General features: G+C 40.1%; 1 protein-coding gene across 2 annotated transcripts in view; it reads left to right on the forward strand.

Moving 5' to 3' along the window:
- The window catches only part of igdcc4 (immunoglobulin superfamily, DCC subclass, member 4), a 48,720-nt gene that overhangs the window by 13,115 nt on the left and 10,336 nt on the right, over nucleotides 1–25,269 (forward strand). For both annotated transcript variants that reach the window (XM_041042769.1, XM_041042776.1), the window contains exons 2-11: nucleotides 5,565–5,879; nucleotides 11,946–12,087; nucleotides 14,528–14,661; nucleotides 19,636–19,770; nucleotides 20,656–20,808; nucleotides 21,773–22,183; nucleotides 22,278–22,442; nucleotides 22,929–23,066; nucleotides 23,620–23,802; nucleotides 24,447–24,659. In XM_041042769.1, coding sequence (XP_040898703.1) covers nucleotides 5,565–5,879; nucleotides 11,946–12,087; nucleotides 14,528–14,661; nucleotides 19,636–19,770; nucleotides 20,656–20,808; nucleotides 21,773–22,183; nucleotides 22,278–22,442; nucleotides 22,929–23,066; nucleotides 23,620–23,802; nucleotides 24,447–24,659 — 1,989 coding nt within the window. The remainder of the gene's footprint in view (nucleotides 1–5,564; nucleotides 5,880–11,945; nucleotides 12,088–14,527; nucleotides 14,662–19,635; nucleotides 19,771–20,655; nucleotides 20,809–21,772; nucleotides 22,184–22,277; nucleotides 22,443–22,928; nucleotides 23,067–23,619; nucleotides 23,803–24,446; nucleotides 24,660–25,269) is intronic.

Here is a 25,269-nt window from a genome sequence, read left to right on the forward strand (position 1 = left end):
TCTTGTTTTGTTGCGAGTTTTGTTGTGTGTACAAAAAGGGTCCTTCACTTTAATCTGAGTGACTACAAGGGGTAAATGAAAAAATATAATTCTTTGTAATTTGGATGAGCTGACTCGATACATTTTCTGTAACAAAAAAAAAAATCTAATAAATAAATGTGAGCTGTATATAAGACTGCTCAAATTGATTTATCAATTACAAGCAAAATTTTATTGTAATTGTGCAGTACCAGTCAAAAATCTGGACATACTTAATGATTGTTTGATCTGCTTTTTGATTGAAAACGTTTTCATCAAAGGTAATAAAGGTTTGAGCTGAGCTGTCATTGACAGCCATGGTGTGTGTTTTTTTTTTTTTTTTTAGAAAACAATAGTTAACAGCTAACATTAATTACAAGGCATGTCCAGATGTTCGACTAGTTCTGTATGTTTTATCAATTTTTTTTGGAATAAACTTTGCTAATCTTGCTCTTGCAGGCTAGTTCAACTTCACACTGACAGATCCTGAGCAACACTCGACAAATTCATAAAATTAAACAAATAGACACTAAGTATTTGTTCGTCTTGCTCTCCTTCTTCCTCTTCGGGTTCAATGGCAGATTAGGTACAATTTGGTGCATTACTGCCACCTAAAGTACACAGTCATTTGATATAAAGGTTCTGGCACTTTCTAACCACAGCTGGTTAGTTGCTCAACTAAAATCATTGTGACTGGATGTTCCACCAGAACATGCATTGCAATGATTTGTTGTTGCACGCACTGCTGTTAGCATTTATTTCAAATCACCACTGTGCCTAAGTGCAGCTTCACAAAGTCGCTAGCATGGCTGTAAAACCTTGTGCTTTTATTGCTTTGCTGTAGTACAAACTCATTAATTCCCACTGTGAATTAGTAATTGGTATTATACACAGTGCACATGAGGACAAGATAATTAAAATGACCGCGCAACACAGCTAAAATTCCTCAAAAAATGGCAGCAACAGCAACATATGTTGTACTAGGGTATCAGCAGGAGGTAAAAAGAACATTCACTTCATTTCATGAAGCACCAGTTTTTGGACCCTTTTAACTGAGCGTCTTTGTGCATATCTCTAGTCCCTGATAGGCTTGGGGTATTGTATCGCTTTACTTTAGAGGCTGTGGAAACCTGAGCTGTGGCCTCAGGGTCATGGGGCGTCCAGTCTCTGTTGACAGTGAGCTGGGCTGGGTGAAATAATCGCTGTGTTGGGTCACTCTCCCCCTCCTGCTCCTCCTCCTCCTTCTGTTCCCCCAAACGTTTTGTGAATAGGTGATCCATTAACAGAAAAGGACGAGCGGAATAAGTGTTGATGGTAGCGAGAGCACTGCCCTTCTCACTCCTCCATCTCTCCTGGCTTCTCTCTCTTTTTCTCTTTCTGAGTGACAGACAGAGTCAGTCTGTTTCTTTGTGTGTGTGTGTGTGTGTATGTGTGTGTGTGTGTGTGTGTGTGTGTGTGTTTTGTTTCTCTTCTGTCTTTTGTGTTTTTCATTGTGAATAGCAAATCAGTCTTTTGTCTATCCACCTGATATACAGCAGTAGTATGGTGGTACACAGAATTTTGGGGATCATTCCACCACTGTATTCTTACGTTATCCAAAATACTGTTGTTGGCACAATTAGGGGGCTGTTACAAATCCAGATAAGGTTTCAGAATTGTTATTCATGTGCCCCATGAATTGTTGTTCATGGGCAGTGTATCAGTTATGGGTGAGATATTTGCTTCTTTTTTTAAATCTTTTTTTCAATGTGTCTAATCGTCTCCTGCTTTCCATCTCTGTTTCATCCTCTCTCCCTTTTGTAAACTCGTCCTCTCTCTACTTAGAGTAAGCTATGAACCTCTTGGCACACTGCCATCACAATCCATTCACTACAGCTCAGCGAGACCGCACAGCCGCTACTATATCCCAGAGTGTGCACCCTGTCCTTTCCAGCAGCTCCCACTTGTACAGTAAAATGGCAAAATGGCCACTTCACAGATCCCCCCTCTTCACCGCATTGTGTCCTCATGAGACACGAACAGTCACGGTGCAGGCTTGTATGCGTCTGTGTGTTGTAATGGGTCTGTGTATGTGGGTACATGTTAGCATGTGGCTGTGTGTGTCTATGTGTGTGTGTGCAGCTCATGGCCACAAATCTAGGACATGTCGAGGTTTGGGGCGTGAATGTGTGTGTGAATATCAAGCTTTTTATTCCCAAATGAAATAACCACTGCTTGAAATATGTGATACAGTGTACTTACCTTGCCTACTTTTTTAAAGGATAGTAGGTCATGCCAGTCCTTGCTACTAAAAATGTTACAGCAACTTTTCTAGGTTGGACACCTATGTTTTATTTCATTTTATGAGATAATTGGTTTTACACAGTTTAAGACATCTGAACTTTGCTAAAAGAAATTAATATTTTCCTGCTTATTTTCCAGTTTTGCATGTTCCTCATCACACCTCTATCCAGTTTCTGTGAGGCATAATGGCTTCCATATCCAATACAGAATGATCCCCACCTCTCGCCAAGTGAAACCATTGGCAGTGAGCTGGCAAATGGCTGCTAACATTTTAATGACTTAATGAGACCTAATTAGTTGAAATGGGAGAGAGGAAGAGAGGAGCCGTGGAGGTGATCTGCTTCACTGTGTGTTGGTCTTGCTTGTGCGCAAGTGTTTCTGTTCCTACAAGATTGTGTGCATGTTTGAGTGTTCTTCACATGTGTGTCCGTGGCTTTTGGGTGTGTGTGGGTGCGTGCGTGTATATGTTGTCTCCAAGGCAGGTGTGCGTGTGTGCGTGTGTGCCTGAGAGAAGTGCAGCAGCTTTTCTCAGCATTACCCAGCCTCTTCATCAGGAAGTGATGGTGGGGGGTCAGGCCTCATTTAATCAAGGAAAAAATTCCATCTCCCATTAACTTAATTAATCCAACGCCTGAGAAAAAGAAGCTGAAAGAAACCTGTCTCTGTTTGTGTGTGTGTGTGTGTGTGTGTGTGCGTGCACATCTATGAGAAAATAGTGTTTCTTAAGCTGAATTCACAAAGAGCTCTGTCAAATGAACTGTAGAGGAGGAGTTTAAATGAGATGACTTACACAGGGACACACAAAATCATGTAATGACTTAATGTAAAAGTCGTTTGAAGTGACTTAACCTCAATTCACAGTATTTGTCAGACCCAGATTTGACAGAAAAATCTCGGTTGAAGGCAGAAGTAAACAAGCTACCATTTCTTCTGTTCACTTCGTTAGCACTTTTGCTGAGAAATCTGTCCAAGAGACACTAGAACCAGTTACATGCTAAAAATATAGTCAAATTAAGGTTGTGTTTAAAAAATGAAAAAAAAAACACACAGAAACCTACATCCCATTTGATCTATTTTACTTTTAGAAATTTCTATTAAATTATCATGTTTTGGCCACACTTTGAGTGACATGAATGCAGATGAAGACCAACCAGGTGCCGATAGAATGAGTGATCTGCCATAAGGCAGCCAAATAGCCCATGTATCTCTTGCTGGCTGGGTAGTCTTATATGTTTCTTGGCTGACATTCCACTTTTACATTATTTTGTGTTTCTGATTTTTATTAAATGCTGCATTACCTCTGATTTTTCTGTTTTTGACTGTGGAGGTTGGACAGAAGCAGTACATTAATGTCATTTTCCTCCCAAAGGCTTTGTCAAAACTAATTTCTTACCCGCGCTATGAGACTGAATAATTTTCACATTCAGACAGACTTTTTGTCGGAGGGTGTTACTGCTGACCATAGGCAAGCCAAACATATCTACTTTCACTGTCTTTGTAAATGAGTTCAGTTGAATTCTGCAGCAGCAGTATTGGCAGCTGTGCAGCACATAAATCTGCTACCAGGTTTCTCTATAGAGGAGGTCAGACAATAAGAATACAGTGTAAAGCTTTTCAAAGCAAGATGAGGCAACTCACTCTGAAGCTCCACAGATGCTAAACTGCCTGAGTGAAAATGGAGATACTTCAGTCAAAAAGCTGAAACTACATAATGGAAACAGGACACTGCATAAAGTATGTCAGCAGTGTTTGCAGTGATTTATTATCTGCAAAATTTACCATGTGTGCCTTTATTAATATGTTGTATTCTAATTGCTACTCACCTAAACTAACATACCTAAGCCCCTGAATATAGCTCTTTTAAAGAGGTTTGAGTTGTAGTCTTTAACTTCTTCCTTAATAAAATACAAGCATAAAAATGCTTTTTCATTTTACATGTGCACTAAAAGAAGCACATTCAGTAAGTTCTGTTTTACTGTACTTTGTTGTAGTTTGTTCTGATATAGTAGGTAATATAACTTCATTGTCCACTTACAAGGAAAATAATTTCCTCTGGTCTTAAACAGATTACAAAAGCAGATGCTAATGCATAATGTATGACAAAGTATGTGCTCATTAAAAGCATTAACAATAGATCATCCATAGGATAATATGTGTATTCTACAGGAAGCAATGCAATGTAGAGCTACACTTGACCCTTATTTTTTTAGTTTTTTTTCCTTATGTTTCTAATTCTATCCAGCACCTTCATGAAAGATAATTAACTGTTCGTCATGTCAGTCAAGATTTGAAGTCCGTTCAGTTCTTTTTGCTTCCCATCTCCGATTCTGTCTTGATCCTTCCCCTTTTCGTTTTTCATTAAGTATCTTTTCTCCTAAGATCTCTACTTTACTACTACACTACATTTTTTTTTTTACCGTTTTCTCTCTCCATCCTCAAAAAAAAAAAAACTTTCACAGCACTGTCTTAAAATAGAGGGTGAAAACAGAGATAATATCAAATTGTGTTGGTGAGACGGTGATTTAAAGGTAGGAAATGAAGAAAACTGTAAGGAGTGTGTTAAAACATCTGAGCTTCTTGTGATGGCTGATACTATTGCAGGGCATCCATTTGCAACTTTACTTCCAAATTATGTTGTGTTTAATGGAATACTTTCATCATTTTAGATAAGTATAAATTGTTAAAAAAAAAAAAAAAAAAAAAAACCATGGTGAAGTTTCAGCAGGGTGAAATTTCTGTGGTTAAACAACATCTCCTTTGACTGCCGTTGATGTGGCACTCTGCTCCTCACCTCACACCAGCTCATCAACCTTTCACTCCAGCACTTCCCCTCTCCCTCTGACTTTAATGTCCTGCTGCTGAAATACAAATCCCTTCATGCTTCTACACCCATTTCATTTGCAGAGCTCCTCCTCCGCCTTCTCCTCCTCCTCTGGCCTCCTCTCTGTCCCTAAAACACCCTGCTTCTGGAATGTAACACCCCCCCCCATCCATCTGTGCTGCCAACGCTATTGACTCTATTGAAGTTATGCTACAAAATGACAAATGCTGAAACAGATAAAATGTGTGCTGTGATTCTGTTGACATATCAACAAAAAGGTTCCTACAAAGGGTTGCATTGAGGCTCTGCATGTACATGTTGTGAGAGTTATAGTAAAAATAAATACAAAAACATACTTTTTAGAATAAGGATGAACTTAGCTCAACCTACACTGTTGCAGGTACTGTGTTTAACAAATTTTACTTTCCCTTGTCCCACACAGAAAAGCCTGTTTCCTTGGAGCTGAGCTGTGGGGCTGGGCCCAGCCATGTAGTGTTGGAACCAGGTTTGCCCCTCTTGCTGGACTGCAATCTTGGGGCCAGCGATACACCTTTCAATGTCACCTGGCTTCAGAATGGCAAGACCCTGCCTCTGGAGGGAGCTGACCATCTGCAGTATTTGGCCAATGGATCCCTCCTCCTGCTGCCGACCTCCAAGGATGGTCAGCCTGCCCAGGATGTGGAGGGGGGCTACAGCTGTGTGAGTGCCAGCGCCCTTGGAGCCCTGACCAGCAGGACTGTAAACGTACTCTTGGCAAGTAGGTGTCCAGCAACACCCAGAGCACATTGGTTTATTTTGGGTGCTTTGGTTTCCTATCACACTTTTAAAACTGGAAAGCTCAAAAGTGTCCACAGATGTATATGAGTCTGTCATTCTGTCTGGGTGTGTTAGCTCTGTGATAGACTGTCAGTCTGTCCAAGGTGAACCCTTCCTTTCTCCCTATGCCTACTTGGATAGACTCCAATCTTCATGACCCTGAACCACAGTCAGACTGGGAAAGAAAAAAAAGCCCTGATTTTAGATAGATGGATAAGTAGATTGAACAGAAATTTCCATTTTTGTTTTAGTTAATCAAAGAAAATATAATGTGTTCATTAGTGACCGATTTTTGCCTTTGGTCAGAGCCAGGCTAGCTGTTTACCCTGTTCTCAGGCTTTATGCTAAGCTAAGACAACTGGCTGTAGCTTCATATTTAGTGTCCAGATATGAGAATGGTATCGATCATATCTGGACCATCTAAATCTCAAAGAAAGCACATAAGTTGTCTTGCTTCAGTCAAACTACTCCTTAAATACCAAAAAAATGGTAATTTCACAGATATGAAAATACTGTGCTACTTAATTTTCATCACACATGTTGGTCTGTGTCTGTTTGTGTTTGGGTGGTCAAAATGTTGTTTGCTATGGTTTGTAAGGTAATGTGATGGAAATAATATTGGTTTGATTCATTCATCCATTTAAAGGATTTAGTTGGGTATGCATGCACAGACACGCACACGCACGCACGCACGCACGCACGCACACACACACACACACAGCAATGTGATTTCTCAGATTTGCCAAGAGAATTTCCTTGCATGGATGGAGATGAACTGAGTTCTCCTCTGCTGCAGATTGGAGATTTATCCTCTGGTGGAGCGCTAACAAGTGTCCTGGGAACAGGTACACTCTTAAACAACAGTCTGTTAAAAGGCACCGAGTGAAGGAGAAAGAGTGTGGAGGAGATGAAAGAAATGAAAAGGAAGATGTGAGTGTGAGGGACGAGAGGACAGGCTGTAGCTTTTTAATCGCCCCTCCTAGGAGGCCTCTTTCTCTCACACTCCTAAGTGGTAGTCTTTATTTAGTCGTTAGCTTTGTGTAAAATGAGACAGTATCCTTTGTGGATGCCCCTACTTTTGTCAGCTGTCACTTGCCTATTTACGAGGATCTCTTGTTTGAGGGACAATAAGAAGTAAGGGCTGGGGGGGCGCGTTGAATGAATAGTGGGAAGGCGGAAAAGGCTGAAGAGAGTTTGTGGTGATGGTGAAAGGAAAAGCTGAAGAGACCATTAAGAATGACCTTCAGTTTGTGTGTGTGTGTGTGTGTGTGTGTGTGTGCGTGCGTGCACGTGCACGTACATGTAAGTGTGTGTGGGTTCTGAATTAAATCGGCAGTAAGAGGCTATGAGATAGATGTGGCCAGCATGCAGGAGGTCGAAGCCGAACTGCCTCGACATTGACATTGAGCGGGCATTCTCATTTCGTACTGCTTCCTCAATACCAGAAATCAGACTGAAGAGAGAACATAGCAGAGATCACATCTGTGAAAACACATTATGAAAGCCACCTGCTCCAGATTCCTTGTCGCAGTATATGATGCATTCGGCCTTGTCTAAATACATGTGGATGTGTCAGCGCCAGAATGAGACAGTAAAAGGTCCCTCTTTAAATGCAGACAAAAAAAAATGTAAACAAGTTTACAGTATTTCAGTTTCTAACTCACTCTTTTCTCTGCAAAATGCCAAACATTGTGGACATCGTGTTTCCCAAATACATCCATGGATAAATGATGATGTTGGAGGTAGAACAAAAAGCAGCCTTTAGTGTTAATTAGACCAATTAACCTTTCTGATTATGAGACTGCAGGGGTGAATATCAATATTTCCTAATTCCTAGCAGCTTTCAAGATGTACTTCATTCAAAAGGCTGATGCCATGACTGAAACACATGCTCTCTCCTCCAGGAAAACCAACCATTTTAGTTTTTGGTCTTCATCACAGTTTCATGCATTTTAAGAGAAAGATTAATTTTCATACCAGTTTTGAGTGCAAACTTTTTTAAATGAATTTGGTGTTTTCATCACAGCATTTCTCTGCCTCTTTATGCATCTCAGATTAAATTCACATGATTTTAATGAGCTATCTTATAAATAACTATGTACAAACTGGCTTTTTCTTTTGTTAATATTTCGTCACTATTTACAGGGCATTCCTACGTGCATGTCAAAACTGACAGGACTAAGTACATTTTCGGGGGAGTTAAAAGGGGTAATATACTGTAAATAGGAAATACAAAATTTCATATTTTCCAGTAGCTGTTACAAATATCTGTTGAGGCTGGGGGCATGCTTGATGGGTTTTCACACTGTTACTCTGTCTGAAAGCTGGGTAGCAAAGAGGTCATGGGTAGAATTATCTGCTTGCACAAGGGGAGGGGAAAAACGCTGCAATCTGATAGCTCTGGGGCCAAAGAGTGGGGCATAGACAGAGGGACGGACAAAGACAGAGAGAAAGAGACGGGGTAAAGTCAAGGGCAGGAGATAGAGAGAGAGAGGGAAGCAATGAAAAAAGAAAAATGAGAGGGAGTAAAGAAAGAGAAGATGGGGACTTTTTACATAGTGTATGAAAGGATTACACAGAGAAGTGTCCAAGGAGCTGCCTGAAAATGTTCCTTTAAAAAACATAGAAAGATCTTGTTGCTAGGAAACAGTCGGACATAGTGTTGACCCTGTGGCTTGATATGTCACCTTTCTTGGGAGTGTTACTCTGAAAAATTGCCCAGTGTATCAGCACAAGCCCAGGCAGAACAGTGTCAACTTTACAAAATGTGTGTGTGTGCTCTGCGTGGTGCCCGATGGATCTGCCATGGAATTTCATTGCAGGCCTGGGGGACACTCATGGAGTCCTGGGAAAAGACTAATATGATTATGCTTTGACAGAGCGGAGGTGGAAGCCCAGCCAGTTGCCATTGTTCCATCACAGCATGGGCAAAGTGTCTTCTCTGAAAACCCTCTGCCCCCTTTGCATTAACATCTACTAATGTGCACTCTCGCTGATCAGCTGTTACATACAGATACCCCCCAACCCCTCTCCTTCCCCCAGGCTTTGCGCACACGCGTTCACATAGACGCACACGGTGATCCAGTAATGTAATCACAAGCAGTCTGTGTACAGGCATCGAGGCACGCACTAGAGCAAACACTGAGGTACAAGTAGCTCTGCACACATGCACTCAAATTTACACATGCTACACACTCACTCACTCAGACACACACACACACACACACTCAGTGAGTCTGGCACCCTGTCAGGCGCTCTCTGGCAGTGTTACAGGTGGTGTGTTTACATGAGGGCATCGCAGCGCGTAATGGCTGGAAGTGGCAGGGGTTAATCATCAACTCCTCCGGCAAAGCTTGCCACACAACAGTCATTGCAAGTTTTTTCTGAAATGAATCAAATGCTTTCCACTACTATGGCCAAGCATGTGCGTCGGCCTCTGTGTACTCATTGAGAAACTTTGTTCCTTCAGTGCAGTAGGAAAACACAGATGGCCAGTTTGTTGCCATGACTAACAGTTGGTGTGATAGGGGTTAGGGGCTGTGTCTCCTCGAGCTCACAGTGGTTTGGAGGAAATCTTGTCCAAAAAGACAGGGATAGTAAGACTTTGGAAAACTTGAGGCAGTCATATGATAGGCTGCAAGATTGAAAATACCCAAATCTTGTCCACAAGTTAGAGAGACAGTACAAATCTCTGCACTCAGTCCTCCCTTCCATAGTTTTGTTTGTTTAAAGTCAGATGACATGTCACTGTGTCTACACTCTTTTTTTCTGATCGAAATATTTTGGTAACTATTGGCTGGATTGCCACTAACTTTTGTGATTTTCATGGTCGCCAGAGGAAGAATCGCTCTCTTACTTTAGTGATTCAGGGACTTCTACCTTTAATCACACAAGCAGGTTTATAGTTTTCGGTTTACAGTGAAATATCTCAACAGTTATTGGATTGGTTACCATAAAATTTGTTACAGCCATGGGGCTGAGAGGATAAGTCCAAATAACTGTAGTGATTCTTTGACTTTCCATCTATCGCCACCTGCAGGTCAAAGTGTTTACATTCCAGTGAAATAGCTACTTTGTCTGTAGCCACACAATTAAGTTGGCATTTGTGGTTTTGATATTGAAGCCTTGACAACCATTGGATATGTTGCTGAAATTAAATTTCATGCATTCATGCTCCCTTCAGGATGAATTGTACTAAATTTATTGATATTTTTTTTCAACTGGTACCATTATCAGGTCAAAATTTAACTTTGTACAATGTTTTGGTTTATGACCAAATACCTAAACTTTAATGACGTTCCCATCAGCCTCTCCTGTACCAGCAGGCTGACACACTGGAGCACATCCTGTCTCCAGAACTCTTTCAGAATCAGATTCATAGTGCAATTTGTTCAGTTCTGAAAACATTAGTTGCTCAAATAGTGAGCAATGAGTCCTCAAGATCAAGGTTGAACTTAATATAAAGAAACTGACAATCTTACTGATACAAAACAATATCAAGTGTAGTGAGCAGTGCCACACTGATGTGAAATGTCAGCACAGCAGTTGAAATTGGGATCTCTAAAAGCAAATTACATGTTACCCCCGAAGTAAGATCTAATCTATTGTGAAAAGATAGCTAGGGAATTAGTTCGCACCTAATCGCTTATGTAATAAAACAGTATCTCCTCCTCCAGCGGCACTTTGTAATGTGTGAATCAGCTTTGTCTTTCCTGCGAGGCAGATTTATGTATGTAGCACTGCTGGATCATCTTTACATGTTTTCACGCTGTGCAGATCTGGTCTGAATCAGTTGTGTGAATGGCTCCACATGGAGATAGTGGGTTACAGAAAAGGATACAGAAACCAGGACTGATTAATTTATTCAGATATCTTACTTGACACATTTTTTTTGTTTGTTTGCTTGTTTTTTTTACAGTTCATAATGTGTCAGTGTGTTGGTTTTATTCCATTATTACATAGTGTAAATACTGTATTCTCTAGCCCAGTTATATCCATTGGGATTTTGAATCTCCTTCTTTTCTGTTACCTTCCCGCTTCCTTCCTGCCTTTGGTTGCCTTCTTCTTTCTCTGTTCTCTCCTTTGATCCACCCCCCTGCTTTCTGCTCCTTAGTCAGAGCTGCAGGCGAAGTGGCTGGGACAGCCAACCAGTTTTGTTCTCTTCTCCAACAGCCTGTTCGGGGTCAGAGGTGAGAGGCCCTCAGACAGTGCTCAGTGCTGCCCCCTGGTGCTCAGCATCACCTACAGTGGGAAGCTTTCCTGTCTGTGTGAATGTGTTGAGGCTGTGAAAATTGGAGCCCTGCCAAGATTCGACCTGGAGAGAGAAATAATCTAGCCAAGCCTGATTAAATCCCCAAATTTCTCCTAATCAGGACATTCAAGGGTGTTTAAATGGTCTGAACAAGCCTTTAATTAAATTACAAAATTTAAAATGGTACCTTTGAAAGCCCTAAAATGGTTTGAATACAATAGTCAGAAGTCTGTGAAATAGAGACTATGCACAGATTCTGAACTTACTCAAGCTGTTTTTAAAGTAAACCAAGTGAAATAAAGGAGCTCACATTAATTGGGCTGTTTAATCAAAAGCTGTGAATGGGATCAGCAGTGGGGTCAGTTTTATTTGTATTGAATTAAGGCTTGAGCCAACAATTAGCGTACAGACCCCCTTTTGCCTCGGCCACACTGGTTTTGCAATTGATACTATATAGTGTATTTTGTAAGCGCTCAAATGCCGTCCATGTTGGCGCTGATGGAAAGGGAGCGGTGGAACAATTGTAGACCATGGCGTCAATATAATTGCAGTCTGTCACATCATGTGTGACCTACATTAAACACAGCGTATCCTATTCACCAAACCAGAGGTAGACAACATGACACAGATTCCAGATTTTTAAAAAAGGTCAGTTGCAGAAGTACTACTTCAGATACGGGTTGCTTTTTTGTGTCATATCACCAGTTCTGCTTTGATAAACATGTCCCCTGATCTGTGTCATCTCTATACCCTCAGGTCTGTCTAAGTTCCATCAGGAGCCATCACCCCAGACAGTGCCCACTGGGGGAGCTGCACGCTTCGAGTGCCAGATTGAGGGAGTACCTACACCTGTTATTACATGGGAGAAGAACAAATTGGCTGTCCCAGAGGAGACAAGGTGACCCTACTTTGTGTTGTTGTCCTTCATCTCCTTATTCTAGCCTTATGACTGCATACTATATTTTTTATATATTATTCTTATTATAGGTCTTTTTTACCTGATGTTTTTCTCTTCATGTGTTCCCTTATTAATGTCCCAGTACTGTCCATTATGTCAGGTCTCAAAATTTCTCCTGAAACAAAAGAAAAGTAATTTAAATAAATGACATAATAAGTCATGTGGGTGACATTGTGGTTTAATTATTTCCCATAAAAGTTACTGAAACCCTGTTTAGTGAACTACTTAATCTGAGAAACATTTGTACAAGCGACGTTTGTTCAAGGCTAATTGTGAATTTTATGCATTCATAAAGTGTCAAAGTGTTACAGTTACACTGGTTAAGTCAAAATCCTTGATGTTTTCTACAACACAATATTAAAGTTACATAAAAACCTGCACTGTTGTAGTCATCTAGTTCATTTTACAATAGCAAATTTTGTGTCACTGTCAGTTTGCAGAAGCTGATCCACAGATTATCAGAAATGGAAACACAGCCATACTAAATTACCTTTTTTATTAAGCTGTTAAACCCATATTATATACTGAAATATGAGCTATATATAAATGTATGTTTTTTTTTTCAATTTAAAGTGTTGCTTAGGATTTTCAAGCTGAAAATGCAGCCAAAGACTTCTTGTGTAATTTCTTATTATTACTTAATGCTATGCTGATGTTGTTGGAAATACGAACTTGTCAATCACTTATGTAATAGCTGCTTTTTTGTAAACATTATCCCACCATGACATAGTAAATTATTGTTAGAATCTGTTTGCATCAGGAAAAAAACATTAAGCAGCTGGGCTGCTCTGAGTGGACTTGTTGATTACGTTTGTGAGTTTCTATCAGCTTTAATTGAAAAGGGCCCAAGAACTTCCACTTGCCATCCTTCCTGCCTGTCCCCAGCTGCGACAAAGTGAACCTGGAAAAGCATTTTATTGTGTAGTTTGACATTTAAAAGTCACTTCTACATTCATTAAAGATGTGAAACATAGAAGTATAAATAATTTTAATGCTGTTTAATTGCAGCCTCACCATTACCTCATTGTTTCTTTGTATATTCCTCTGGAGCATTTATTGTAGGCAATTACATGCTTCAGTGAAGGGGTCAGAGAGCAGAGATAGCTAAACACATACATTTGACCCTGAAACAATGCAAGGCTTGATAATAATTGTAGTAACAATTAAAAAAGAATGCAATTTATTGTTATGCAGGTTTGGAGTTAAGTAGATAAAAAGCCTAACCGCAGAACTATGTTCAGTGAAAATATTCAGGATTTCAAAAACTCTAAAAAGGAGCACTGAAGACTCACTTTGAGTTTTAAACAAGCTAACACTACACACATTTTGTGCTTTTATAAATAAAAAACTGTTTCAAAATATACACCTGTCGCCACATCCACTATAGGTCTCTCTCTTTCTCTCTGTCATTTCTCTCCCACAAATATTCTCATTTACTGTGCCACTTAACTATATTGACATTTTGCTGTGGCTCTACTCGCCCTGTCGCCTTGGAATTTGTTTCCAGCCTTATTGCACAGGACTAAGTGCTAATGGCTGTTGTAGCCCTGCATGACCCACAAACAGCTTGCTGCTTATAAGGTCTTATTGGTTTGATGTGGTTCTCCCACCTCAGGCGCTGTTAATGGCCTCTCACAAAGATGAGCCAAAGGATGGCTGATACATCACTGGCTTTTTCTCCTCTCTCTGTTCTCGCTTTCTCTAATGTGCCTTTTTCCACTGTGTTGTCCCCTTTGCCTTCCCTTGCTCCTTTTCTTCGCTATTATCCCCTTTCCATGTCTATTTCTGTCCCTTTTCTATCCCTTATTTTCTTTTCAGTTTGCCTTTCATTATTTTGTTTTTTTACCCTCCACTTCCTCTGTTTTTTCTGCCTCCCTCATTTTTCTCAAATTGCCCAACAGGCTACGACCAGTCACATTTTGGTGGGATTAATAGGCTATGATAAAGACGATAAGAGCTTGTGGGATGGCAATATGTCTGGAACGTGAGGGAGAAGTAGGATTAAAGCAAATACAGTAAATATCAACAGAACAAAAAGACCTTGAAGCCAAAGAAGATACAACACAAACACAAATGTGTCTATTTTTATATAGTTTTTTGAGAATTGTGTGATTCGATAGAGCTTGAGACTTTGTCCAGAAAACAACGTCCCAGTCCCCGTATTTCTTTCACTTTTTTTTAACTGTATAGCTTGTGATTGTATTCCCTCCCTGCAGTGGTTGTACACAAAAAAGCCTCTCTCCAGAATAAAGAAGATGGAGACCTGTGAAGACCCAGCAGGGTCCCCACAGAGTTGATCAGCTGGATGCTTCATGCTACAGGGCACTAAGCCATTTATTCAGTTGTTTTCCTCTCCTCTGTTTTGCCCTGCGTGCAACAGGTTCATTTCCCTTCCTAACGGGGTGCTCCAGATTCTTGAGGTGACCAAGGAGGATGAGGGTGCCTACCGCTGTGTCGTGTCCAACTCTGCCAGGAAGGACATCAGTCGCGAAGCCAGGCTCACTGTCACCACAGGTGAGGTCTGTTGCAGTGCTTTATGGTGTTTGAATAGGCAGCCAGGCCCCACTGGGAGCTGCCAGGCCAGTCTCAAAAATGGAATTTGAGTTTTAGGACAACAACAACAACCACTGCTATCAAAGTGGCACTATCTCACCCTGTCTTTGTATTGTGTGCTGTGCTTTTGAAACTAACATGATTTATCTAAACACCCAGAGTGGGTGTTATGTGATCAAAATATTGCATTAAAAGAACCACGCAGAATTACTAGAGCACCATGGTCAACCATGGTCATATTCCCAGAGACCTGGGAATGTGAGAGGACTGAGACTGTTTCCATTACAGAAAAAGAAAACCTACCTTTACCCCTGTTTTCATCAAATTAGACAAAAGATAAAATGTGTGTGGATATAAGGTGATGTTCAGCTCAGAGTTAAACATTTTTCCTCTCAACTCATCAAAAAGGCTCAAGGTTTAGAGCCACATGCTTGTCTGAATTGATGGCTGATGCTCAGGTCACCCGGGGGACACGGCACTAATTGCTCCCTTAAAACAAAGTGAAGCAGTATTCGGTAATTCAGTAACAACAATTTTTCTTTTCTCAGCTCTTAACTACTTCAGTGACCTTTGCCATCATGCAATGTTATGATTATACATTTTCCTCTACCTTTCTCAAGAAAAGAATTTTTATTATATAAATAACTTTAAACTGATGTCGAGTATTAAATGAAAATGTTGTACATTTACATTGCCTGTCCTTCAGGTTTTGTTTGCTTTAACACATACAGTATTCAGAGACTTTTATTCTGTGAGTGTTGACTGACTGTAGTCTCATTCTGTATGGCTACTGACATTGGCCTTACACTTTTAATGTAGTCTTCTAGTGTCAGGCGCTGTGCTTTGATCATCTTGTGGGTTATCGATAAAGGTTATCAATAAAGGCACATTTTTCAATGACTGCTCAGTGAATAAATATAAGCATAGCAAATCCCAGATTGTGTGATTCAGGTGCAAACTTTATTCAAGTCATAAATAAGTAAGTACTGGTCTGTGGGAAAAACCTTTATATATATATTTATTATGTAGGATTCACTTCATTGTTTCATGGCAGTGTATATATTAGTACCTTAAAGTGTATCAATGATCAAGACGTGCTTTGATTTATGTAATTTGCCTTAATTGTCTTTGATGAAAATTAGTCTTTACACCATAGAGAAGAAGAAATCAATCACTCAAATATCATCGTATCATCATAACATGGCAATAAAGGATAAATGTTACATTTTGGTGTAATTATGCTCATCACTGAAATCATTGAAAACCCATTCTAACAATAAAATGAATAGTGCTGTTGAATCATTATACTGTATGTACAGCATATGACTAGTTTGACATCAGGGTGCACCTTCCTCCTCCTCCTTCCTTTCTTCTCCTGATCCAAATCCTATAATCTACAAGATCTCGGGTGATTACATGGCTCGGTGAATCACTCACTAGTATTGTGAGGTAAGATTTCACCATTAGGCAGCCCACATTAAAGCCATGCCACATTATCAGTCTCTGCCACTAGCTAGCGAGAGATCAGTCAACTTTAATTGGCTGCTCTGTGGAAACCATTGTGTCGTTTTTTGTGTCCTTCAAAGGAAAGACAAGAAAAAGGGAAAAAGGAGAGAGAATGAGTCAGATGAGGCCAACGTATGTGAGTCAGATGCAGCACATTTACATTCAAAGTTTTCATGCAGCTGTTACAGCCATTCATTTTCAGGGCCAGACGTCACCACTAAGTTTTCAGTTTCACCTTTGTTCAAATCTTAGTGATCATGCGTCTGCTCTTGTGCTTCTGTTGTCATTTCAATACACAATATACAACTGAGGGAGAATATTAACTCTTACTTCACTTTTAGCACAACAGGTGCACTGCTCTCATAACAGACATTACGTTTTAGGAAATTAGTTGCAGAAGTACTCATAGTACATTTTAATGAATTTCACACCTGTAACGACAAGGAGGCTGATGTTTCTGGGTTATTTTTCCCCTGGTAGTCTTGCTGCTGTCATGGAACCGTTGGAGGAAGCTACTTAAGGCTCTGTTGTGAGCTATTACATGAAGGAGATGTCAGATCTAATGCCATCGCTTCACTCACTTGCACTTCAGAGTTCTATGAATAGAATACCTCAACTCTCACAGCCAAGCTTTGACAGCCTGATGTTGGGGTCAACAAGTTCATGTGCTTAACTTGAGAGGATGCAGAAAATACGAACAACTAAGCTGCCTTAAAGCTCCAGTTTCCACTTTCTACAGTCGTTTTCTTTAATTTGCCCTCTTTGTTTTTTATATTCTTTACACTGCACCACACCCATCAAGACCCCTACAGAGGTGCACACTGCATGCAGTGCAGTCCTTGCAAAGACAGACTGACACACTTAAAGCCTTCTGCGTAAGCAAGGCTTGGTGTATGTAATCGCAGTGATTAATTTATAATGTGTTTACAGAATACCAAGCCTCTTCCTGGCATTCATTAGCTTTATGTGCTACTGAGACTGCCTGGGCTGAGCAGAAAAAAAGAAAGAAAAAAAGACCTCTAACACCAGCTGTACCTTGGGGACTGATACACATTCATTAAATAAGTGTCTGGTCCCTTCAATGCATCAACAATACGCTTTGACTAATATCCTTAGTCACTGAAGGGGAGAAATGTGCCTCATTTCCATAATTTGGGGCCATTCTTCAAACTGACTTAATGGTTTACCTTTTCTCACACAATAGGATTCTTTCTTTTGCGTTTTCTTTTTCTCCCTTTTCTCAATCTCTTGTCCCAAAGCCAGGTATCTTCTATCACTGAGATACATCACCTCCTTTCTTTGTCAAACCATCTCTCCTCAGACGACTCTTTGTTGGATGGTTCATTGGTGGTTTGGTTCAATACGTCTACGGCAGAGGTGTCCAAACTGTTCCACAAAGGGCCGGTGTGGCTGCAGGTTTTTGTTCCAACCAATGAAGAGCACACAGTTTGACCAATAAACTGTCTGAAGACTGAGATCAGTTGATAAAATGAGTCAAGTCTGGTGTGCTGCTGCTTGGTTGGAACAAAAACCTGCAGCCACACGGCCCTTTGTGGAACAGTTTGGACACCTCTGGTCTACGGTGTGTTAGCGAAGGACCCTGCCGGATGGGTACTGCTACCTGTAAATAAAATTTTCTGCCTTAAGGGCTTTCATCCTGTTTCCTTGCAAATCCTCTCACATCAGAACCGCTATAATCAAGATATCCTGTTAGATTCAGGCCGTATCCACAGCCACCATCTAATAAGAACTGATGAAACCTCAACCAGATAGCAATCAGCCAATTCCTCTGATGTCTGCTCTGTAAATCATGTCCTATCATCCACCTGAAATATGACAGTACACACCTCACATGGCATATACATTATTACGACTACGATCTCTGTGTGAAATGCTAACTGCAGCTCAGTTGTGCAGGGTATGCTGGCAAATGCTAATGCAAAGGATTATCAGTTTTTTGGTTCTCAGCAGCAAGTCAGTAGCACATGTGGCAGGAATATGTCTAAAATCAGCATTTAATTATTTTTAGCTGTTTTATCAGCTAAAACAAAGGCACACAGAAATATTACTGTGCCATGTTTCTCCATTTTACTAGAAAACAGAAAATGTACCACCTGTCATAAAGACGAGAACATAAATATTTTAGAAATCTTTCAAAAACTTGTTTAAAACTAAAAAAGTTATTGTTATTTAGTTGGCAAATAACAAACAGAAAAAACTAAATAGTCCTTTAATAACTGAAAAAAAGAAAAGAAAAATCAAACATGACATTCAACCACTAAAACTAATTTTTCTGTTCAGGAATGCAAGTAAATCACTATAATTTGACATCTTAATCAAGAAGTAATAATGTGCTTTACTTTTTTTCATATTTTTTTTGTAAAACAGTAAATCTGAAAATTCATTGATAAAAATAATAATTATATTTTAGCATTAAAAATGTAATTTTGGTTAAAAAACTAGAGCAGAGCCACCTGTTGGTCAGCCTGTGTGTCTAATAAATTTGTTAAGCACTGTATAACTCAATCATAAAACATAGCTGTGCACAAAATGTGTATGCCACCAGCCACTGGTCATGAATATGTTCGGATCCCCTGTCCTGTAATGGGCTACATAACTTAAACTTCAAGTGTGGATACAGGAGTAGAAAGTAAATCTGTTCGCCAAGTGTACTATAATTTCCAGCAGCTCATCCTCACATAGGAGATAATCTTCACCATACCTCAATGAGAAACATTTTGGACCGGTATTGTAAGGCTGACCACCTTCCTGTTTTTATCTCATGTTTTTCAACCTAATAATTTATCAGCAGTGTACACGAGCTGTTATGCTGTGGTTACACCCTAGAGTGCCGGGAAGATTTTAAGCACACCCCTACTTAGTGGTGGAAAGAAACTAAGTACATTTACTCAAGTACTGAACTTAAGTACAACTTTGATATACTTAAGGTAAATAATCAACAAATAAATTATTTTGTATTTTAGTGATGCTTATAATGCATCAATAATCAAAATAACATGATATTATGAAATTGATCATTCTGCTTAGGGAGTACTTAATTCTCAAGTACGTACTTCTTAAAAAACATTTCAAAAGCAGAAATATTATTTTAAAAAGGGTAATTTACACTGTGGTGTTGATACGTGTTTTTAAGAAAAAGATCTGAGTACTTCTTCCACTGCTGCTCTCAATGTAGTATTTTCATGCTTGGGATTAAACAAGAAATGGTCAGAAACTTCAACAGTAAGTGGTGAGAGATGGGATAACACTGAAGCAAAATAATCAGACTGAACTGCCATTTGTTTCACTTCATTGCTGAATATTGACATCTGTGGGTTCAAACTGTCAACTTTCCTGTGGCAAGCACTAACTTACCTAATGTTCACTGATCCACAAAAGAAGTATAAACCTTTTTTTTTGTTGTTGTAGGCTCTACTGAAGCCCTGAACAGAGTTGTGATTGTTGCACCACCTCAGAATGCCACGGTGGTGCTTGGCCGTCCAGCTGTGATGGAGTGTATGGCTCAAGGACAGCCAAAACCGCTGGTGTCCTGGAGCAGACAAGGTAATACTTGCAAATGCTTACTCATTGTCTATCCTTGCTACTTCTCATCATATTTGTTTTTCTCCTTTATTGCATCTGCTGCACCTTCAGTATTTGCATCTCAGCGTGTAACTTTCTGTCTCTCACACACAAAAAACAACCTTATCACCTCAGGATCAGATTTGCGAACCTGTGGCTATAAAGTTCTTCTTCTCCACCTGTTGTTCTGTTGCACATTGAGCCATGCTTTACATAAGATTATTTGCCACAGTGATTGATCCACAACCTTGAAGCACAAACACATGAACACACACAAAGATACACACACGTACCTATAAAGTTTTGGTGGGAACGATGTTGTGAAACGTTTGGAATTCCCTCTACGTACTGTGATTTGCCTGCATTACAAATTCTTCCCTCATTCACAGTTAATATTAGAGGATTATATATTATGTCAGTTGTCAGTTTCAGGCAGTTTCCACTGCAAAGTGGTAGTTGGTGTTTGGATAGCGGCCATATGTTGTTAATTATTCTCCTGTATGTGCTTTGTAGGTATCTGTAGAAAATCCGACAACACCACAAAATGGCACATCAACTAAATAGAGGTCTATATGGTGAGCAGTGAGTGATTTCACTCACAGCCTTGGAGTGTGCCAATGCAGGCGGCTCAGTGAACCCAGACTGAAAAATCACAGAGCCACCTGTTGGTCAGCCTATGTGATTACAGGTCAAATCCCCTGCTGCTCAGAGAGGTGCCTCTTCCTAGTGTGCGGTTTCTCAGGCAACTGAAAGCCTGAGAAATGATCTCCACTTTTCTTAAGGCCAATCTTTTGTTTTGTTCTCTTTTTTTTCATTTGTATGATCCAGCACTATCCTCTGTTCTTTCTTGCTTTCTCCTTTGATCAGATGGAAAGTCCATTTCCACTGATGTGGTCGTCCTCGCAACAAACCTGGTGATTAGGGACACAAGGCGTCACCATGCCGGCGTCTATGTCTGCCGAGCCAACAAGCCCAAGACCAGAGAGTTTGTCATTGCTGCTGCTGAGCTGCATGTGCCTGGTAAGAGTCTTGTTATATGCTGTGTATAATGACAGATTAGACATTTCTGAGAGCTGTTCTGAGACCAGTTTCTGTCACAAGCCTGACAGAGCCTGACTTCTGTTTATGCACAAAACTTTGTTTTTTTTTGCAAGTCATTCAGTTTCAGTTAATCCGGAGTTAGCTGCTGGTAGATATAACTACCTTTCAGGTTGGCCACCCAGGTTTAGGGGACAAGATGTCAATCACAGCCTTTGACATTCGACTGGATAAAGTTACATGCATGAACTCTGAGTCCAAGTCATCAAGTCATTAAAAAGACTGAAAGAGAAAAGTATATATATATATATATTTTCATATAAAAATGCTCAAAAATCTATTTTAGATATGTCTGTGAATGTTCTCATTCATCCAGGTCATTGTTCTCTCTCTCTCAAATTGAATTAAAGGCAACTGGACTTGTATTTGTCTGGGAAGACGTTTCCCCTCTTATCCAAGGGGCTTCATCGTCTAGACATCGTCAGACTAGTGCGGACTAGAAAGACCGATGCATACAAACTGATGAAGCCCCTTGGATAAGAGGCGAAACGTCTTCCCAGACAAATACAAGTCCAGTTGCCTTCGATTCACTTTGAGAGAGAGAGAGAACTATTTTAGATATGTTTAACATTTAACAAAAGACAACTGATTTTAGTCAAAACCTGTATTGCTAGACTTAAAATTCAGCAACAAAATGCTAACTCTGAACACAGATAACAAACCACTGAATTTCCTTGTTTGTTTGTAGGGGCACTCCAAGATTTAAAGAAAGATGTCATTGTGTTGAATTATAGGAAGTGAAGGTTAAAACTGAAAGTCATGATATCTTTTTCTTTCCTTTGACCTTTCTAGCTCTGACAAGATCCACAACTAACCAAGAGCAATACCAAATCTTCCTTTAATTTTATAGTATACAAGTAAAAGCTTTGTTTCCTACTTCCAATAGCCCCTCCAGTGATTCTCCAGCCCCCAGAGACGGTGTCCCTCTCAAGGGGGAACACAGCCAGGTTTGTGTGCAACAGCTCTGGGGAGCCTCCTCCAGTGTTGCACTGGCTAAAGAACGGCCAACCCATCAAGTCGTTCAGACGAGTGAAGACCCAAAGCCCCGGAGTCCTACTCATCAACCAGCTGGCACTGGAGGATGCGGGCTACTACCAGTGCATTGCAGACAACGGGCTGGGCACGGCATGTGCCACTGCCAAGCTGACAGTCATTGTGAGGGAGGGATTGCCCAGCCCTCCTCGACACCTGTCTGCTACACCCTACTCCAGCACAACTGCCCTGCTCACCTGGGAGAAACCTGAGAACAACTCAGACCAAATCATCGGCTACTCTGTGCACTGCCAGCTCGCTACAGGTGTGCCTGTAATCATAAGTGTGTGTGTATGGCCATATAGTAAGCACATCCATATTTTCAGAAAAAGTATTTGATTTGAATATTTTTTTTCCAGGCTCAGATAATGTGGAATACCAGTTTGCGATGAACAACGACACCACTGAGTATCACGTCAAGGAGCTTCTCCCCCACACTGCCTACACATTCTTTGTGGTGGCTTATTCTCCCATGGGTGCCAGTCAGCCGTCCCTGTCTGTTAGTGTAGAGATGCTGGAGGATGGTGAGTTGTCAAACTAATACAAAGATGAAATAAGGCCACACGGGTAAAATGAGGCCAGCCTGGGATGGCTGACTCACTGATTCACACAAACATTTGTAGCTTGCCAACTTTAGAACTCCACAGGATTTTTTTAAAAGCTCATGAATCATGATTAGCATTCATTCATCTAGTGTTTTTTTTTTTGTCGCCATTTAAAAAGTGGTAGTAGCTCAGTAGAGACATTTCCACATGGAGCATTTCCATAAAGCTGCTTTTAAAAGCTGACCAACATTTTGTGTCATTTTCTATTTTAGAAGAACACAACCTAACTTGACCAGCTCTTTAAGAAAACACAATTTGGTGCACAGTTTCAAAGCTTTACAAAGAATTGATTTGTCATACATAAAGTGTTTTACAGTTATCCAGTAATTGTGCAGATCTATAGGACATGGCTTGAATGTGCATCATCCGACAGCTCAGTATCTCCTTTTTCATTCCCTCCTGCAGTGCCAAGTGCACCTCCTCAGTTGTCTATAGCCAGCACCTCCCCCACAGACATCAGACTGATGTGGCACCCGTTGTCCTCACAACACAGTCGAGGAGCTGTCACCCGGTACCGCATTGAGTACAGCTCTCTGGATCAGGGTTAGTAACTCCAGCTGGACAATCCTGACAACAACGCTGCATTGGTCTCTTGACACAAGTTATTTGAAATGATATGGTTCTTCTCTGTTTCTGAAAATAGTCGATAATAATGGTTATGAGTTATGAGATAATGGTTTAAGAGTGCAGAGGTTTGCAAATTTGTACGATAGGGTTAATTATATTTAGACAATACAGAAGTGCACTTGCAGAACAGTACCATTTATTATGAATACCTGTCTCTCCAGAATGTACAGAGAGATCAAGCACTCTCTGAAAGGAGCTGTTTTCGTAACAGGTTGTCCTTGAGAGACAGCAATTTATTTGTATAATTGCAGAAACACCACAGTAACGAACACATATTTTGTTCCCTTGTTGATACATATTATTTGTTGAATCATCACTTCCAAGAAAAAAATATATATAACTCTGCGTTTCCTCTTAAAAAAACAAAAAACAAACAAACAAACAAAAAAAACATTCAGGACATTAGGAAAAATGGTAGATACATATATATATAAAGATGTATGAGTGTGTGTATTGAATGTTCCCACAGAAGATACTGTGTTCTCAGTGGAAGTCGGGGGTAATGAGACTCAATTTACACTGAGAGAGCTGCAGCCTAACCAGATTTACCGAATGAGGATAGCAGCTGGAACAGGCGCTGGCTTTGGCGTCCCTTCTGAGTGGGCCCAGCACCAAACATTGGCCCACTACAACCACAGCAACCACAGCATGGGTAAGGAAGACCCCAGACTTTTCTCCTTTCTGAAATTCTTTTTTTTCTTTGTTTGTTTTTTAAACAGGGCTAAAAATTATGAATATCATTTTGGCATATGATTTTTTATTGAGCGCTAGAGACGAAAACAAGTAACGCAGGTATTTTTGGTGATAAAGTCAGACCTATCTGTATCCTGTGTTTGGTCTAGTCCAGCTTGGACTCATGAATGACATGAAAATAATATCTTCATTTGGCTCTTAATGGCTGAATATATCTTGGATCCTAATGATTTAAATTTTGACAACTTAAAGAATACATTTTGAATGTTTCAATAAGTAAATATAAAAAAAAAAAAAGGACTACGCCTACCTTGATGGCTACTCAGATTAAATAATACACATGACACATTTTAACATAGCAAAATGAAATTACAATTTCTGTGATTTAGGCATACAACTAATATGGATTCGTGTACACCCTTCAATGTAACATGCATGACAGGTAGTCAGATGCCAGTACTCTAAATATTCAGACAGTATGTGATCTTTTCCAGAAACAGCTGGTCAGAATATAGCCATAGATAAAGTCTCATGTTTAGTTGTAATGTTGCATCATGTGGACTTGCTGGTCACAAATTTTTTTTTTTTTTTTTTTTTTGTCAGTGATCTTTGCCCCGACTGAGCTGAAAGTCAGAGCCAGAGCGAACACACTCAATGTGACATGGCATCCGTCACCCAATCACACATTGATCTCTGGTTACAAGCTGTCCTGTCGAGAGGTGGAGGCTGAGGACTCAGCCAATGGAGAAAGGACTACACAAACCCACACCATCAGGCTCCGTAAGAAGCCTAGGTATCATCTGCTCACTGGGCTGGGTGAGTTGTCAGCAGAGGGCTCTTCAACTGTAATGCACTTTTAAGAGTCTTCTGCTTTCATTTTCCCCGATACACACTTACTCACACACACTATCAAAGTCCAATTAAACGTAATGACAACGAATGTTCACAGTCATTTTTCTAACCTTGCATTTAGCTTCCCATTACAGTATTGCCAGCTTTGAGATAGCCTTATTACTTCAATTCTGAGCAATGGAAATGCTGTTTTACTGCTGTCCTGTCACTCAAAGGTTGCTTTAACTAGAAATCTTACTTAAAAATAAGGAGCAGACATAGACAGGTGCCTCTCATGGAAAAACAATAGTTAATAATTTAGCATCTCATTCAAAAGCTCCCTCGTAGGTTAAAGCTTTTGAATGCAGGTTGTAGCACAGTTGCCATTTGTGGTTTTCAGGATACACATGTACTATCTAGAGAGACCTCTAATGGGCTACCTGCATTTAGATTGTATCTAGGGCCTATTGTCTTCTCTTTGTAAGAAGCTGTCTTGGTTTACTCGTAACATGTATACAGCATGTATTACTAGAAAAATCATTGCTTTCTCTCTTAATCTTATTATTTTGTCCTCCTTTTCCCTCTCTCTCTCTCT

This window comes from Toxotes jaculatrix, chromosome 1 (assembly GCF_017976425.1).
Source record: "Toxotes jaculatrix isolate fToxJac2 chromosome 1, fToxJac2.pri, whole genome shotgun sequence".
NCBI lineage: Eukaryota > Metazoa > Chordata > Actinopteri > Toxotidae > Toxotes > Toxotes jaculatrix.